This window comes from Hippopotamus amphibius, chromosome 4 (genome assembly GCF_030028045.1).
Source record: "Hippopotamus amphibius kiboko isolate mHipAmp2 chromosome 4, mHipAmp2.hap2, whole genome shotgun sequence".
Classification (NCBI taxonomy): Eukaryota; Metazoa; Chordata; class Mammalia; order Artiodactyla; family Hippopotamidae; genus Hippopotamus; species Hippopotamus amphibius.
Genome location: NC_080189.1, coordinates 123090246 through 123110464, shown reverse-complemented (window position 1 = coordinate 123110464; position 20219 = coordinate 123090246). Strand labels below are relative to the sequence as shown.

The 20219-nt window shown below is 37.7% G+C and overlaps 1 protein-coding gene across 1 annotated transcript in view; it reads right to left on the bottom strand.

The window, feature by feature from the left end:
- Positions 1–15635, bottom strand: part of SPAG6 (sperm associated antigen 6) — a 62325-nt gene extending 46690 nt beyond the window's left edge. The window contains exon 1 of the mRNA XM_057732509.1: positions 15563–15635. Within this exon, the coding sequence (XP_057588492.1) occupies positions 15563–15617 (55 nt within the window). The 5' untranslated portion in view covers positions 15618–15635. The remainder of the gene's footprint in view (positions 1–15562) is intronic.
- Positions 15636–20219: the final 4584 nt, after the last annotated feature.

The following is a 20219-nucleotide window of genomic DNA, read 5'->3' as shown; positions in this document are numbered from 1 at the left end:
CTAAATTTGTTAACATATATTTAAAGTTTCATAATAAATATGTTAATGAGGCCAAAAAACATAAAGTACACTCTGAATAGTTTTAAGAGAATCACAAATATGTTTCATGTTATTTTTTTCCTGATGATTCTGGTATTTCCTTTTTTCCTCACTTGATATGATTATGTGAAGGCAGTGACTTATTGCCTTTTGAAATATAAACAGAAAATCAATCCATACTGGGTTATTCAACCTAGAATTTTGAATTCTGATTTTTAATTTTTAATTCTGAATTTTAATTTTGAATTAAATCTCGAGAACTCTGAACTTTTGTTACCAATTTGAAAAATGAATTCATCTGAGTTTATAATATCTCTTATTATTTATTATTTATTATTAGTTACTATATTTAGCTAATATACCACAAGTCTCCCAATGTTGGATATTTTCAGTTTGCCATTTTAGCAATTAGATATTTTACCCCCAAAGACATATTTCATTTGTCCATATACTCAAAAGGAATTTTCTGTTTTATATCTTTTTTCCTCCCTTTTTCTACTGCATCTGGCCCAGGAAAAATAAGGTCAATAAAATGACTTACAATTCCTTTCTTCCTACTCCAGTATTCAAAATCAAAGTTAGACTTCCATGCAGGTGCTTCTGCTCTGTTGTATTCCTTTGCTCAGAGAATAAGAATTTTGAAAAAATTTAAATCTCTGACTCTATAAAAGTAAAAGCTAAAGTTCCCATTTAAAATATCTGTTTAAGGTCATTCTGGGGCTTCCCTGGTGGTCCAGTGGCTAAGACTTCACCTTCCAGTGCAGCGGGTACGGGTTCGATCTCTGATCAGGGAACTAAGATCCCACATGCCTCTGAGCCAAAAAACCAAAACAAAACAGAAGCAATATTGTAACAAATTCAATAATAAAAATGGTTCACATTGGGACTTCCCTGGTGGCGCAAGTGGTGAAGAATACGCCTACCAATGAAGGGGGCATGGGTTTGATTCCTGGCCTGGAAAGATCCCACATGCTGCAGAGCAACAAAGCCCATACGCCACAACTACTGAGCCTGTGCTCTAGATCCCTCGAGCCACAACTACTGAGCCCACATGCTGCAACTATTGAAGCCCATACTCCTAGAACCCATGCTCCGCAACAAGAGAAACCACTGCAATGAGAAGCCCACACTGCACAATGAAGAGTAGCCTGCGCTGGTCGTAACTAGAGAAAAGCCCATGCACAGCAATGAAGACCCAACACAAGGGCTTCCTAGGTGGCGCAGTGGTTAAGAATCCGCCTGCCAATGCAGGGGACACAGGTTTGATCCCTGCTCCAGGAAGATCCCACATGCCACGGAGCAACTAATCCCGTGTGCCAAAAAAACAAAAAACAAAACAAACAAACAAACAAAAAAAAAAGACCCAACACAGCCAATAAGTAAATAATAAATAAATAAATAAGTTTTAAAAATGGTCCACATCAAAAAAAAAAAACTTCAAAAAAAAAAAAAGTCATTCTTACTAGAGAAAATATTGCCCCAAATTTCTAGTCCTGAATTGCTTCATAGTGCTTCATGGTCCTCAATTACCAGGGACATGCTTTTATCTCTTACATAGACTAAGCATACTTTGTTTTTCTAATTGCAGGTTTGTCCTAGAAATATACATAATGATGCAAGAGGAACTGAGGAAGGAAGAAAAGAAGGGAGGGAAAGAGGGAAGGATAAGCATATACAACATAAAAAGAAAAATTTCCTTACCTGTCTGTCCATTAGGAATTAGTGGTGATTGATCCTTGGTGAGTGAATGCATGAAAATGTAGAGTCCATAAATTACAGCAGTCTGAATAACCACTACAATATCTGATAGACAAGGTCTCTAGTGAGCAGTTGACTCATTGGAGTCTCCACTGAAGGAGCCAACACGTAGTAGCTAATACTGGGTTGGTCAAAAAGTTCATTCGGGGTTTTTCCTTAACATCTCCCCGAACGAACTTTTTGGCCAACCCAATATTATATCTAATAGTAAAAATAATTCCTGTATTATACTCTAATATCTATAAAACAATTCTGTCTTCTCTACATAAATTGATTAAATGGTGTGAAAAATGTTTCTGAAATTTAACTCAGGCTAAATCTTTACAATCTTCCCTGCCTCCAGCTTTATAGCTTCGGGTGTCTTTTCTATATTTCTTGTTCCAATGCCATACTAGAGACATTGCTTCTAATACTTACATTGTAATCTAGTTTTGCAAAAAATGAAAACAACTGGGCTGATCCTGCCCATAATCATTCATTCAAAAAATAGATCAAGGTTTACCAAGTGGCAGGAAATAGGACCTCATACATGAGTAAAGGCAGGTCATGCTCTCGAAAAACTAATAATCTAGTGGAAGACATTATAGAATAGCCTCAAAATAATCACAGCTCTTTCCCTTAATTCCTCTTAATACAACGTAGGCCTACTCACTTTAATTCTGCATGCCAATTGCATATATAAGTCAGGAAAAAAAGGTCAAACATTTCTAAAGACAAAAAAAAACCTCACTCATTCTCATATTACATGTGTATAATTTAATACATATTACTTCAATCTGAGGTGTTTTATAAAGATATTTAATGTCTCAACTTTGTTCCATTAAAAACAATTCTTTGGGTTCATTTAAGTCAAAGTAAAGATTTCTGGTTGCCCTGGTTACTTCTTTGTTTTTTTTTTCTTAATTGTGGTAAAATATACATAACATTAAATTGACCATTTTAAGTGTACAATTCAGTGGCATTGAGTACAGTCACAATGTTCTGCAACCATCACTACTGTCATTTCCAGAACTTATTCATCATTCCTGACACTCTATACCAATTAAACAACATCTCCCCATTTCCCCCTACTCCCAGCCTGTGGTCGTTTTCTATTCTATTCTATCTGTCTGATTTTGCCCGTTTTAGATACTTCATATAAGTTGAATCATACAACATTTGTCCTTTTTTGTCTGGCTTCTTCCACTTAGCATAATGTTTTTAAGGTTCAATCATATTGTGACATGCATCAAAATTTCATTCCTTTTTAAGATTGAATAACATTCCATTGTATGTATATACATGTTGTTTGTCTGTTCATGTGTTGATGGACATCTGGGTTGTTTCCACCTTTAGGTTATGTGAATAATGCTGCTGTGGACATTGGTGTACTCCACTTGAGTCCCTGCTTTCAATTCTTTCGAGTATATACCTGGGAGTAGAATTGCTGGACTAAATGATAATTCTGTTTAACTTTTTGAGGAACCACCAAGCTGTTTCCCCTGTGGCAGCACCATTTAACATTCCCACCAGCAAAGTACAAGAGTTCCAGTTTCCCCACATCCTCACCAACAGTTATGTTTTGTTGTTTATAACAGCCATCCTAATGGGTGTGAAGGGGTATCTCACCATGGTTTGATTTGCATTTTCTAAATGACTAGTGATATTGAGCTACTTTTCATGTGCTTATTGCCTATTTGTTTATCTTCTTTGGAGAAACAGAATTGATTTAAATCTGCATTTTTGAAGTGGATTTTTTTTGTTAGTGGTGTTTATAGTTATTTATATATTCTGAATATTAAGCTCTTATCAAATATATGCTTTGCAAACATTTTCTCCCGTTCTGTGAGCTGTCTTTTTACTCTCTTGATAGTGTACTTTGAGGCCCCTCCTTTTTTTAGATTGAAACTGAATATTTTTTACTTAGCAATTTTATTCAAAATTATAAACATAAAATATGTTAAAGATTTGTTTTAAATTTTACAAAGCTTTAAAATCTTAAACTCAAACAATATGTTTTATTTTAATCTAAAACTACTTTCCATATATCCATTTACTATGAAACTGCTACTATAGTTTATTCAAGTTTTGGAAGAAGTGATTCCTGCATACAATTAACCAATACACAGCAAAGGATTCACCCTTAACCATCAATGTTACTCAGGCATTCTGTTGGGGTCCAATCAAAATATGAAAGAAAATTCATGCTTTAGAAATAGAAGGAATCTTGCCATACTTGATACACGACTACCTATGCAGAGAGACAACAGACTGAGGTAGTTAATAGCATGTTTTTGGAGGGAAGTTGTCTGGGTTCAAATCTGGGCTCTGCCACTTCCTGGCTGTGAGGCCTCAGCAAGATTATTTAACATCTCTGTGTCTCAGTTTCCTCATATGAAAATGGTGACAAATTCTAGGACTATCTTATAAACCTGTTGTGAGGATTAAAATGAGCTAAAATTTCTAAAGTGCTAGGAAGATTAGCTGGGACAAAATAAACACCAGTTGGATGCCTGATGAATAAAAGCACTCTAAAGGAATCAATTCCCTATGTTGATCATTTTTTCATCAACATTTTATTATTATTAACATATATGACTCATTAATCAATCAATACCTTCCACTATAATGAAGAAATATTTAAGGCTGCATGGCCCCATAGACTGAGCCTTTTCTATGATATATTTTAGAATTACTATGGAATGAATAACTCATTCATTATTCATTTAAGAAATATTAAGAATATACAGGTGTTAAAACACAATTGTCCTTGACTCCAAGGAACTCATAAAGGGGTCAGGAGAAATAAACAACACGTTATGATGTGTGCAACTAAAGGAATAGAGGATGCTCTGCAAAAATACAGTAGAGCATCTAACCCAGGCTTTGAGGGACAGAGGGAAGGTGCAAAGGCTAATTGACATCTAAATTGAGATCTGAAGGCTCTCAGGCAGATCGTCTGCTGAACAAATTGGAGGGCGTGGAGAGGGGAAGGATTGGAGAGAACTCCAACCAGAAGGAACTGTCAAAATGAATCTCAGAAGCAAAAAGAGTTTTGCTATGTTGACAAAACTAAGTTGACTATAGTTTGACTTTAGTACAAGAGAGGAGAGAGGAGTTGGAGAAAGAAGGCTGAGATTAACAGACAAAAGTCCTGAAGGGTCCAATAAACTGTTTTAACTATTTTGAATTTAATCTGAGCATTAATATCAGTGCAGTGACAGATCAAATTTGCACTTTGTAAAGAAGGATCACTCTGATTACACTAGGAAGAAAGGATGAAAAGAGAGAAGACCACGTAGGAAGCTATTGTAGGAATCTAGGCCAGATGTGAAGATAGGCTGGAGTATAGTAATGGCAAAAGGGAAAGAGAAAAGTGAAAGGCCTAAGGAGATATTTAAAAGACAAGCCGATTATTGTGAAGAAGAGGGAGGAATCATTGATACTTCCAAGCTTCTGGCCTGGACAAGGGATGCATGATTTGTTGCATACTGTTGAAAAAGCCATGATAAATCTAGACTTCTCTGAAACATAAAGTGGGAGCGGTAGTGTGGATAAAGCTGGAGAGGTTGGTTGGGGCCAGATAAATTTGGCCATAGGTCAGATTAAGATTTTTGTGATGTTGTTCTAAGTGAAATGGGAAGCCATGGGGAGCTTTAATTGTTTGCACCACTCATTCTCAGGGAAGTAAATAAATGAAAATGAAAATTTTGAATAATTCCCAGGCCTACCTTGTATGGCTTGTGTACTGCACAAATCCAGGGGATGCCATTCACATAGATCATGATATAAATGGCACTCCTGAAGTTGTGCAAAGCACAGTAGCCATCCTTTAAATTTATGTGGTTCTCTAGTTAATTTTATGTGGGTAAATATCTTACCTTTTCAGTATAATAATAAACATCTCTAGAGCAGTGCTTATGTTTTACACTTCTTTTCTATTTCTCAAATTACCTAACACAGTTCTGAACACACATCTAACTCTTATTGAAACACTCTGTGGTCTTGACTCTAGAAACCACCATCCACTTGGAATTTACTATTACAAGCACTACCCTCTCTCCTGTTACAGAGTAACTCCAATTACACTCAAGAGCTTCACTCTGATGTTAATTTTTTTTTAATTTCTATAACAAGTTATTGCATTTACATGTCTATATTTTTACTGAAGAAAGTTTTATGACACTGATGAGTTTTAAAGCATGTTCTCATTTTCCTCCACTGGTTGTTTTTCATTTGAAAATATTTGTGTTTCTCCCTTGTTTTTCTTCAAGAATTTTCAGGCCTTGATTTGATTTCTCTCATCCTCTATGATTATATACCTCTGGCCACTATTCTTTCATTTGATTAAGAATTAGTAAATTCTGGTATCACGTGTCTATTTGTCTTGATTTCTGTGAAACACACTTTCACTGCCACAACTATAAAGTCAGTTATGATTCTAGGTGTTATATCTCTTACAACATACAAAGAGCCTTGCAATTTATTTAAATGGTCAGAATGAATCACAAAATGTATGTATAGCCTTTTTTTACATAAAATTCAACTGTAATCATAAATGATTCAAGAAACTCTTATGATCAAGAGTAATATATTTTCTCCTTTTAAATTTATTCCCATAGACGGTAGTATCCTCTGAATATTGCTTGGTGACTCACTGTCAGTTCAGTCATTTGTTAGTGAAGGGCTACCACACCTGACATGTCACTGTTGAGTGGGGAGGGGTGAGAGGAAGATGAGACAGAGACCACTGACCCTCTCACTGGCAGCCAGCAACTCTGCTAAGAGGGCAAGGAAGCACAGCATGTACTTACTTATTTAACATACATTTCTAGAGCACCACCAGGCACTCCTCTAAAAAATCTATAAATATTAAGCCATTAATCCTCATTACAATCCTACCAGGTGGATGCTCTTTATAGCTCAGGAGTCTGTGCCCTCTACTTCTCCTCCCCAATGTCAGTCAGCCCATTTACTAATGAAAACTGGCCTCCGTGCCCAATTTAGAATGCATACCATCTGTTGAATTCACATTATTTTATTCTGCCATTAACATTTCTGTAGGTCTCTTCCATGATTACTGTATTAAACCGAAGTTCCATTCATTTGTCCAGTGCAAGTTCAATTTACATGATACTTTAGATAAAATGATTAGAACTTACATGTCCATAATTACACGAAGAAATATAAAATGGGCTTTTAACAAAGTTTTCAAAGAAACATGAAAGTTCCACATATCCAAGTTTTTATTTTCATTTAAGATCTCTCTCCTGAGCCCCAGAGCCCTGTCTATCCAAACTGCTTACCATAGTCACTGGCACATAGGTCTCCCAGACACACTTCAACCTCAACACTGTTACAGAGTGAAATCCTGTTTCCCTCTGCTGTTTGTATCCCTTCTCCATTAATGAATGGTGCTAATTTGCCTAAGTAACCACAGGTCATGGGAGTCATTCTGTTTCTTTGTTTCTTTCTAAAAGTCATTTTATTGTGAAAGCATGAAAGACTGCCTTTCATCAGGCAATAAGTTTGCCATTTCAAAGCTGGTTCAACATTTATTGAGTGCCTATGTTGTACTGGGCTCTCTGCCAGGTGGAGGACTCTAACAATTAAAAACAATTTTTTTTTATTGAACTATAGTTAATTTGCAATGTTGTGTTAGTTTCTAGTATATAGCAAAGTAATTCAGGGGTGGGTGTGTGTGTGTGTGTGTATCCCTGTGCTACACAGTAGGACCTTGTTTATCTATTTTATATATAGTAGTTCGTATCTATTAATTCCAAACTCCTAATTTATCCTTCCCCCACCCTCCTTCCTCTTTGGTAAACATAAATTTGTTTTCTATGTCTGTGAGTCTATTTCTGCTTTGTAAATAAGTTCATTTGTACCATATTTTAGATTCCACATATAAGTGATATCATATGGTATTTGTCTTTCTCTGTCTGACTGACTGACAGTATGATAATCTCTAGGTCCATCCATTTGTTGCTGCAAATAGCATTATTTCATTCTTTTTTATGTCTGAGTAGTATTCCATTGTATATATATACACCACATCTTCTTTATCGATTCATCTGTCAGTGGATGCTTAGGTTGCTTCCATATCTTGGCTATTGTGAATAATGCCACTGTGAACACTAGAGTACATGTATCTTTTCAAATTAGTTTCCCTTGGAGTCATTTTGAATTCTCTCTCCTCACCTGCCCTTGCTAACCCCCTTCTACTAAGTTACAAGTCCTGCAGGTCTCTTATCCAGAATGACTGCTGTAGCAAAAATGGATACCTGGTCTTCCCAATGCTGTTTCAATTCCCTCCAATCTATTCTCCACACTACTGTGAAAATCATCTCCCTAAAACACAAAATGAACACTTTACCTTCTAATTAAAACTTCTCAATGGCTTTCAATCAATTTTAGGATAAATCCAAACTTCAGATGAGGTCCTCATAATTAGGCCTGTTTGCCTCTCCAGCCACTGACTTGCCTCTCTCTTGTCCTATTACCCCAAGAAGCTCCAGCCATACCTAAACATCTGCCTTTTCTATCAAGTACCATCTTTTCTCTTGCCTCTTTGCCTTTATACATAATGTTCCCTTTACTTAAAGGCAGTTTCCCTCTCCCCCTTCTTCATCTAGCTAACTCCTAAGAAATTCAGCACAGATAACACCTCCCCCTAGAAGTCTCCCATGACCAGCACCCCTCATTCCTAAAGCCTGGTTAGGCACCCTTCATATGTGTTCCATATGTCTATATATCAGACACTTATCAAAAAGTATTTATTTATATATCTCTCCATTAGCAAATAAGCTCCTTAAGGACAGAGTCTATGACTTCTATTTTTGCGTGATCAGCATCTAAACATGCATCTGGCACTTGGACACTAAGTAAATGTTTGCTGAATGATGAATGAACAAACTCTGAAATTTAATGTGCAATTTTCTCTTTTCAGGTAAATTTTAGTTAAAATAACAAAATGGGTAACATATGTTCATATTTCTTTATTTAGGTACACAAGGTCAAGTATATAAATGTCACTATTATAAATTCATAAAGCTTGAAGGAACTCAAATGGGTCATTTAAACTATCCCCCCACCTAAAACCACCCCACATAAATATAATCCTATTTTAATTTAAGGTCCTCTACACAATTTAATTAGTTCTGTCTTCTTTTGTCAATGTGTTTTCTCTTTTACAGTATATACCTATTACATCCATCTTCCTGGAGAAGATTGGAATGTTTAGGAATGAGATCAGTATAGAGAATAAAGAAGACAGTTCTGAAAGGGCTGTCTGCTCCAAGAGGTTTCATGGGTAATATTTGAAGAGGAAACTTTTGAAAGATAATCAGTTCAAAAATCTATCTTCAGATGAAATTTTTTGTTTTATTCATATTCTACCTAGTTTAAATTTTTTGAGATCGTTTACTCTAAAAGATATGGGGGGGAGGAGTCAGGGGAGGGAGGGAATATGGGGATGTGTATAAAAACAGATGATTGAACTTGGTGTACCCCCCAAAAAATAATAAATAAAAAAATAAAATAAAAAATAAAAGATATGGATACAAAGATAATAATTAAGAGCCTTGGAGTGGAGAGGGGGGCTGTTGTTTTTTTTTAAATCAGAAATATAGTTTAGGGATAGTTGCTACAACTGAACTCTGAACATACCACTGAGTTTAGTGGCAGCAAAAGTAAAAACAGAAGCATTTTGTGAAATAAAAGGAAGCAGGAACAATTTTTTTCCCCTGAAATCATACCTAGGACTGGCTTGAAACATAATAATGATTGGTTGAATAAAAGAGTATATCTTTATATTAAAAAATTTAACAGCAAAATAGACAATGTCTCCAATGATAGATTTTAAAAGTTATGGGAAAATCTAAGTATCTATTTTTAAATGACTCCTCCAAAAAAAAAAAAAAAAAAAGAGGGCATATTATTAGACTAATTCTACACAAACATTTTCATAGAAAACTAATGTAATCTAGTCTATTTACATAATTTAATAGTGATTTTAACTTGACACAGAGATATAACTTTGAATATATGGAGAAGTAGACAAAGATAATTTCCTTTGGAGACACATGCACACATACACAAGCACAAATATCACTTGTTTTCACCTAGATTTTTAACAGAACTTGAATAAACAATACGTTTAAAATTGAGCGACCCTTATAATAGAAAATGAGGTGTATGGCAAAACCAGTTCTTCACTTTGAAAATTAGGGAAGTCTGACTTATGTTCAGATGCGCCATCCCACCCGCTACAAGGCAAGACCAATTTGTTTTGTCAAGGTATGGCCCTGGATTTCTCAGAGGGCCACTACATCTACTCAATAGAAATCCCAAAGTTCTTCCCCCAATGAACATGGAAGAAAAGTCCTTCACACCAAGTGTGATTAAAGAACAAAGGGAAGTGTTACGTATACACTCACATCAACCAACCAACAAACATCAAGGGCCTCCCTCTTTAGTGTGCTCTACCTCACATGTTCTCAAAAAGCCCAGGAGAGCAGGTGGTCAATCACAAGGCAGCGGGCCTCCCTGGGCCCTGATGAAGTCTCCTGAGCATTCTTCCCGAGAAAGGTGGGTCTCAGTCCAACAACTCTCTCAAGTACTCTCCTGTTCTCAACTTCCAGTGGATTACACACTTTCCCCAGGTGATTTAAAGAGCTTCTGGTTTGATAACACTTTCCTTCGAAGCCAGAGGAAGCCAAAAGGTCTTCTAGAGGTCCAAGGCCAGTTTAAGCCCTAAATACAACTTCCGCTCCCTCCAACCTCAGGGTTTTTATCAATTAAAGTTCGTCTTCTGCATGTGGGCCTCCACTTGAGATCCCATAATGGTCCTCAATGAGACCTCAAAAGCAGTTATGCACAATTACTGGACAGTCATTGGTACCCACAGGCCTAAACAGATTACCTGTTTTAACAGTTAACACTGAGGTTTATTCAGAACTCCTAGACATCTACGAATGGTTTCCTGATACCTCTGAGGTAACACAGAAAGGGCACAAAGTCAGATAGCAATGAAAACACAGGTCCTAGTCCCAGTTTGGCCACGAACTCACTTTGTGATGAGGGCAATTATCCAGCCTTCTTTGGGCTTTAACCACAGTGAAGAAGATTACCTACTCTACTTACCTGAGCTGTTGTAAGTATCTAATCTTCTAAGAGACTTAGAAAAATAATTACTCCTTTCTTCATTCTATTTAAACATGTTGAACATCTGCTCTATGCTGAGCATTATGCCAGGTATGAAACTTACATGGGATAGAGAAAGCAGAAACTAAACCATTATAATTGTGATAAGGACTATGAAAGAGAAGTATTAGAAGCAGGGAAAGATAAATCAAGAAACACAGCTCACTGGGAGGGCTCAAAGAAGGTTTCCCTGAGGAATCAACATCTAAACAGAGCCACAAAGATGAGTAGGAATTAATCAGGCAAGGAAGTGCAGGAAAAGGTTCTAGTCAGAGGAGCAAAGGCCTTGAAAAAACATTCAAATATAAAGTGCTTTTAGGAAACAATTAAATAACTTTTCAAAAACATTTAATCTGTGACATTAAAATTTAACCCACACAATTTGTCATTTCAAAAACCCCCTCTTACAGGTTCATCTACATCTTGGGTTTTTCTTTTTTAGTCATCCAACTTTTCTGAAGAAAACAGATTCCAGCCCTGGTTGTATTATTTTCTACTTATGTAGCAGTGCTTGGATAACGAAACAGATAAATGTTCATGTAAGAGCAATGATTTGGGACACAGAATAAAATTCTGAAAAATCTTGTTTTTAGGACATATTGTTAGGTGCATACAAGTTTAGAATTTTTATAGTTCCCTAGAATATTTTCCACTTAAGTATATGTAAAAACAAAACAGAAACAAAACCTCTATCCCTATCCTTAAAAAAAAAAAGTCAGTGCTTTGAGTTAATTATCATACATTCAGAACTATAAGACTCCTTTTATATTGGCAAAACACATCAAATTTAAAGAGCATAATTGGTTAAGTTTTCTGATGTTGCTTTACCTTTTCAGTTCTAATATCCTTTGGAACAATAGCTTTTGTAGGAGAATCATGATATTGTACATGCACCTCCCAGGATGTTTTAAATATACTATAAATGCTTACTACAGGCTTTTCCTCCTCATAGCAAACTGAGGTGCTATAACATAAATCTGAAGATTTCGCCCTGCCCCAGGTACATGCAATTTAAAATCATTTTATGTCAACATATATCACGTATTTTCTTGAATTATGAACCAAGTAAATTGCCTCAGTTTGCAAATTAGCTTCAAATTTAAAGTGTTAGGCAAACTTTTTCTTTTCCTACTCTTCTGAAAATGTGCATAACTGCTGATTTGCCATGTTTACTGTTTGGCTATAAGTTATAAGCAAAATATTACAAAGTATTATTTTAAACTTTACCCCCACTTATATAAATAGCTGTTTCAGAAGAAGATTATTTTATGCAGCTAAGCAGTTTAAAAATCATGCTCTTGGGACTTTTATTGGCTTATTTTAAAAGACCTTCTAAACAACCGAAGAATACCCTGGTACTCCAATATACCACAAAACACCTTTTTTATATTTTACAATTAAACAGCCACCTCCAATTACTGAAATTCCACAATTGATACAAGTAACAATGTATTATCACTACCACTGCAGTCCTTTGTTACTAATTATTCAAAGAGGGGAAGTAACCAAATTCTTTTTTAAATAGCTGCAAGATGTAATGGCTCAAACATATAGGGTTTGAGGGTGATAAATAAGTTTTATAACAAACATTAAACTTTTTAATGTTTTCATGTATGTTCTTTTGATTTAGAAGGAGCAAAATCTCAATGAGGAAAAAAAAAAACCCTCTAGGTTATAGATGCATTGTACACAGTTCTTTCTAGGAACAATTTTGATTGGAACTCAAACTTATTTTTGTCCAAGTAATCTGAAGAAGATATCTTGCAACACTTTGTTTTATAATTATTTTGGACATATTTAATAGGGCAAATTCTCTCATTAGCACATCAAAAACACAATGAAAAAGATCAGAGATTTTAATGAAATAAAACTTCATTGATAATTTTCACCTTTAAGATTCCTTTCACATTGAAAGAATTTAAAAATTCTTAACAAGGGAACTACTGATTTATCACAGATGCCTAGATGGAAACTTTGTTTCACATTACTTTGGACCCATAATACATATTTATTTAAACAACTTATTAGGGGAGAAAAGTGAGAAAACAAAACAAAACCCTCCCAGGTATGCAGACAGTATGTCAAAGTCAGGAATAAAATGCACTGGTATCTTATGCTACCAAAGTGAAGTCACTTGAGTGAAAAAAAAAATGCTTGATCAAAATATATAATTTATGTATACATATTGTGGCTCATTCAAAAGCATTTTTAAATCCCTGGTGATTTTTTTAAAAATAAACAATTTAAATGGTTAAGTTAATTGACTATTAAAAGAAGTTTTCATAAGAAAGCTTACAGGGTTTTTTAATTAAAAGAATAAATATATTGGAATACTCATTATCTGTCCCTATTTAAAGTTATTAAAGGGGTGCTTAAGTTGAATTTAGATAACACAAAATATGTTAAAATAAGTTCCTCAGGGGAAAGAAAAATCTCACCATTCCATCAAGATATTAGTCAAGTACAGATAACTTCAAAACATTGTTATATTCCTTTTGTATTCCATTCCTTCATAAACCAGACCATAAGTGGAAATAGGTGGCTATGTAAGAATGCCATATCTAAGTCACCTTTACTTTGGTGATGATTTAGCCTGATTGGATTGACTAAATTCCATAATATATTCTACATTGTATACTTATGGGAAGAGATAATCTGTTTCTATTACACTAAAACATGATATTCTGCATCTTAAGAGCTATCTGTATGTCCATATTTCAGTATCAAATTTCTAAAAGAACGTCAATCATTCTCCCTTTTTAAGAAATGTTTTAGTTTAGCTGTATACGTGCTGTCCAGAAAAGTAAATATTTGTAAATAGCATCCATTCACTATTTGTAAATAGTGTCCATTCACAAAAGCCACTGAGTAGGAATGAAAGGAAAAAAAATCCAAAAACACAAGTGCATTCAGAAAATGTCATATGCTCTAGTAACATTAACGTAGTCAATATATACGAAACACTGTGTGTCCAGCACTGTTGCGGGTACTTTGAGGAGCATACGTGCATTCACACAAGCACACACATGCAGAAGAAAGAGAATGAATCCACATGAAATGACTGTAGAACAAAAGATTATCACCTTTGAAATTTTCAAAATAGAGAACAGATTAGGGGTTGCCCAGGGTTAGGGACAAGAGGGAAGTGGGTGTGGTTATAAAAAGGCATCATAAGGGATCCCTGTGGTGATGGAAGTGGTATCTTGACTACAGTGGTGATGGATACACATGGTATAAAATTGTGTAGAACTAAACACCCACATACACTTAAAAGTACAAGGAAAACCAGGCAAAACTGAAAAAAAAATTAATGGATTTTTATCAATGTCAATATCCTAGTTGTGACATACTACGGTTTTGAGGTACATTAACTCTCTGTATTATTTTTTACCACAGCATGTGAATCTACAATTATCTCAAAATTAAAGCTTTCTAAATGATTATAAAATACACTTTCCCTATTCTAAGTACATCTCCCTCCCAAAATAAAAACATGCAATGAATAAACACCAGAATCCTTCCCAGTGACAAAAGAAATTGCCATCTAGGTGCAGTAGCAATTCCCTTCAAAGAAACCCAGAGTAAACATTATGTCTAAACATTCTTGCCCTGAAAAACATGTTCTTAATTTTCCTCTAATTCCGTGTTAATTTAAATGAGTTTTAAAGATCATGTCCCATAAATTAGAGATTTCTCATGACACAGTAGCAATAAAATACTACCTTCAGATGGTGGTGGACTCATCCTTAATCAGAGACACAGACAGAGAGTGGAGGTGGAGAAAGAGACGGGGCGGGGCGGGGGGGGGTGTGTGTGAAGATCCACCCCTATCTTCTCTGTTTATGCTAAAAGATAAGAAGCAAATCACACACAGACACACATACTCTTCCTCTCCCTGAAGAGTCTACAGGAGTTCGGATCGAGAGGTGGACATAAGAGCACCATAAGGATTTCTCAAAGCTAGGTCTCTGCCTCCTTGGAACCTCTTGGAAAATATTCGAGCATAGCTTTGCTCTTTCACTAATGCAAGACGAGAAATAACGGGTCAACCGCTCTAGAATTCCTTTGGTGTGAGAAAGTCAAGTTGAAGGTGATCAAAGGCAGGGCATCCGCATAAAATGGGTCTTACTAGGGTAGATTCACATTCACGTAAAATGACTCCCGGGCAATTCTTACGGTCTTGACTTTCAAACTGACATCTACCTGGTTGAGATAAAAAGGGAAATAGGGACGTCGGGCCCCTCTTACACCAATCTGGAAACTTGACCCGCAAAGATCCACTAAAGAGACCGAAGGCTTCTACGGCCTCTGCGGTGGATTGGAGGAACTTAGGGACGCCGTCCTCCTGTCCCCATCCTGCTGTTCCCCAACAGCTCCGCCGGCTGGGAAGTGGGGCGACGGGGAAGGGACCCGGGGCGAGGCCAGGGGACACTGGGCGAAGAGGGGCCGGGGATACGGGCTGAGGGGAGAGGCAGAGCCGAGGACCCCGGGAGACTAGGAATGGAGGTGAAGGGCAAAGCCGGGGCAGCTAGGGACGCGGGGCCGGGGCGCGGAGCGACGCGGGTGCCGGGTGGGGACTCACCCGCGTTCTGCAGCGTCTCGATGTTCTGGGGTCTGGTCGCCAGCTCCGCCACCATCTGCACGAACTGGGTCCGGGCTTTCTGGTACTGCTCGAACACTGCGGGGAGAGACACGCTGGAGGACGCCGCCCGCGGCCGCCGGGCCCCGCCGTCCCCCGTCGGGGGGCCCGGGCTTACCTTGCAGCACCTGCCTCTGACTCATGGTGCCCGCGGCTCTGCGCCCGCCACCAGCTCGGCGGCGCCCGGCTCGTCCGCGCCCGGCCTGCGAGTCCGCGGAGGGGGCGACCGCGGCGACGGCTCGGCCTCGGACGGGAGCCGGTTCTCTCTGTGTACCCGCGTCTCCCGGGCAACCGACCGGAACCGGAACGCGGCCGTCTCGCAGCAACGGCAGGCCAGGGCGTGACGTCACGGAGCGGTACCAGGGCGCCCCGCGGGGTCGACCGCCCCGGGGGGATGAGGAGGGAAGGGATTCCACCTGCGCTGCGTCCCCGACGTGCCGAGCTCTCCCGGCGGCAGCGGGAGCCGCGCGCCGTCGAGGGGCACAGCCTGTAGGCACAGGCGTCCGCCAGGAGGTCAGGGAGCTTCACAAACCGAACCCGGACCCGCGAGGTTTCCAGACTGTAGCGGGGCGGGAGGGAGCCCCCACGCACCCAGGGAACCCGGTCCAAGTGCGGCGAGACAGCAAACTGCTGCGATGGAGTCGCCTGGGCTTCGACGGTCCAGAGAAATCTCACGTGTGACACTGTGCAATCTGTTAAATACTTTACTATCAGTGCAACCTTAAAGTCAAATGTTTGCCCCTTTAGTCCATATTTTATATACCTGGCATTTCAGGTTTCAGGATTCCTGGAGGGTCAAGACAACTCTGTTCATACACTTAGTTGTACAGTATTGAAACTATTTAATAAGCACTCCTAGAGATTCAATGAGAAAAGCAGACGAGGAAACTATGATAAATGTCCTGTCTTCCTTGACTTTCTCCAAATTACCACTAACTTTGCTGTTTCCTCACTTTTATGTGATTTGTAAACATTTTGTCTTTGTCTTTTAAATGTAGGCTTCATTTTGTTGCCGAAGGACATTTCCAAAAGAAAGGAAGAGAGAAGCTTTCCCTGGAAAGTCTCGATTCAAATTATCTTAACCAGAATTCCCTAGCTAACATAATTTTAATTCTTTACCCAGTTTCTTTTAACAAAAATTAAGTAGTCTATCACTGGTTTCTAGTATGTCTGAAAACTGTATACCAAATGTTTCAATGACAGGTGTCAACTTTAAATGTTCCTCCATCAGAAACTACAATTTCACCAAATGTCAAGTGAGCAGATATTCACAGCTGCTGCTGAGTAGTGCCAAGACAGGAAACTTCTTGGTATCTCTTCTTTAATAGAAGGGGACATGCAAATTTAGCTGATTCTCATATTTGGGGTGAGTCCTATACAATAATCTTTAAAACCTCACTCTGACTTGAGCTCTCAGATGAAGTCCTGGTATTCTGTGAAGCCCCAAATAGTTGTGGAATGGACCAGCAATCAGAGAGAGGAGTAAGTATGTTCAGCTGGGTCCCTACTACCCTCAGAACAGGTGCATGTCTTTTGCTCCACAGCTCAGAAGCCACTGATATCCACAATGCCTTTACTTAACCTTGAGACATAAAGTTTAACACTGATCTCCACATTTCCCTGAAGAAACAGGTCCTTTAGAACTAAAGTATTTTTGTGTACTAATTTAGAGATTGGGGGGTGGGGCAGATTGGACACCTAATTAAAATGGCAAATACACCTTGTAATTTTATTTTCGGTTCCTTGTTGCATTATTAAAAAAGAAATCCCCTTAAAACTAAAAGGTTCCATATTTGGTTTCAGTCCTTTAACAACTCAAACTCCTAAGCAACTACAGCTGCCATTTTCAGTAATTCTTTTTACTATGTATTCTCTAAACGTGTTGATATAAGAGCTCAATGGTGAAAAAAAAGTCTAAACCTATAAACAGTCTGCTTATTATGGAACACTACAAAGTTTGAAAATTTAAGTCCAAGTGGTATATAAATTATTTTAAGTATAGGTTCTATTTGTCATTAACAGTGTCTATGAGTTAAACTGTATTATTCCTGATAAAACACAATACAGAATTCCTACTTTATATGTGAAACTGGACATACTAAAGAAGCTATACCTTTGCTCTATATTTTTAGCTTTCTTTTGAAAAGCCCTTAAAATTAAATGGAGAACTGTAGCATAGATTAACCCTAAAACATAAATGAATTGTTAGTAATCCAAGATATGGCAAAAGTGAAAGATTACTTTTACTGACAAAGCCAATCTATATTTTTTGACCCACTTTTCAACTTACTAACTTTAAAATAAAATACCATTCTGTTTTACAAAGCCAATTGAATGTCCCAAGAGGACCTACACACCTCTAAGAGTTAGGCAGTGAGAAAGAAAACTATTCAAAGGGATATTTCAATTAAAAAAAAAAAGGGAAAAGTTGCTGTTTAAGATTACTCTTCTTAAAGTACCACCTGACTTTAAATACAGATATACAATGTACTTGACACATTTAAACTATCCATTTGATTGAGAATGAAACATATTATCTGAATAACTTGCAAAAATGTTTCCATGAAAGATTTGTGGAAGCCTTTGGCCACTTTTGTATGAAGCTAATCACATGTAATTTCAAAATCATTTTTACATTTAATTTCTCTTTTTATGAAAATGAGACCAAAAAAGACAACATTATAAAGCCAGTTTAAAAATCCTGTTCTATTTCTCTTTGAAAATCTGCTCTGGGAATTCAGAAAAGCCCATTATCATGGGAATATATTCTACACATGCCTAAAAGAAATTTTACTAATTTTAACAGACATTTTATTTACCTTCAGCTTCTAGATGAATTTTAAAAGTTGAAGCTTTATATATTCTAATTAGGTATTAAAATCCACATTTTAAAAACTGCTGTTGAGATGAATCAAGTGCATATATATTCCTCTTCCAAGCCAAAAACATTAAATATCAGTGTGTGCCAGACAGAATGTGTTTGTCTTCTAGGACATGAAACCTAGTGGGAGATAGACATCTAAAGAGAGTTTCATTCATTAAATAAGCATATACTGCAGCCTTCTCTGTTTTAAGGGCTATAATTGCACTCAGTGCTCTAAGTGCTTTGGGAACAAGAAAGAGGGACTTAGGAGAAGAAGTGAAAATATCTAAAACATCACTTAACTAATAAAAGGTGTCCTGTCTTTTTAAAAAATTAGCTGACTTTTACCTAAATATGAAATCTCCTTCCCTCCTCTCCCAAAGAATTAAAACCTAATGGTAATATTTAAACATGCATTCATTTGGCAACTGCATGTAATTATTCAAGTCACAAGAATAAAATAATCATTTTGCCAACATCTAATCTAAAATTAACAATATTTCCATACTTGAATGAAAAATAAAGGTATTACATACACTATAACCAAGTTAGTGGACTTAAAATATTATCTATAATGATGAAAGCAAACATATGACATCTTAAATGTTGCTCTGCTTCTCTTTTGAGAAAAAGCCTCAGGAGTTTACATTTGGGTTTCAGCAGACCAACCGGTTGTGCCATCAAGTTTGTCAGCAGAGCAGAAAAGACTCGGACACTTCCATCCAGGAAGAGAAGATTAACATTTCTATGCGGATGTTGTGTTTGTGTCTTGTTTCCTATTCTTTGCTTTTCAAGCCTTTTAAAGTCAACTCCTTATATTTTAAAGTTTTTACGTTTCTTTGTGTTAAGGCCAATAAAATATTTGAATGATAGTGATTTCGCTGGCCCCAAAGTTCTAAAGATACGCCTGTACATGGCTTCCTTTTCTAGTAATTCAGTGGATATAGAGATTGAACTCATCTTTTCCACTACCAAAGTAAACCGTGATTGGGGGATTCCACACAAGAAAAAGTTCACCTCCAAAGCCATCATATAGCACAAAGTGATTGATACTTAAAAAAATGATGATTCTAATGTCTGAAATACAGCATAACATTTTCTAAGGCAATGGGACATGCATAAAAACCAAAATATTGCTTCTTGGTGTGCATGTGTGTGCACGTGTGTTATGTGAATATCTTCTTTTTAAAGATTTATGTGAGTTTTCCTTTAAGATTGTACCCAAGCCCCGCAGCACCAGATACCCTCTAGGCGCCCTGCCATAAAAATCTGTCAGCCACTCCTTCTCAGCACTCCCCAGGCCGCCCCCACCCCTTTAAAATCTTGGCCTTGTTGGACTTGTCTCAGTCAAAGTCGGTACTATTCCTTTCCCACCTTTTTATTAGTACAGAACGCAAGATACAAAAGATGGAAAGTGCCACACAGGAAAAAACGCGGAGCCCACCAAGCCCGCATCTGGGCCAAGACCCAGGAGGACGCATCCCTCAGGTACGGGTCTTGCCAGGGCTGCGCTGGGACTCCGCCCGCCGCAAGCGGAAGGTTCTGGGCGGATGCCACAAAGCTGGACGCAAGCGGGTCCCCGCGCGGAATGGGCGCGGGGTCCCCGGCTCGACGGCGCTTGCCCTGGCAGGCAACCGCGTTCCTTGTGGATGGGGTGTCGCGGCCCCAGGGGAAGGGAAGAACGCGATGCTCCACCGATGTCCTCAGCTTTTCCTTTAGGCCAAAGTTTCTTAAACT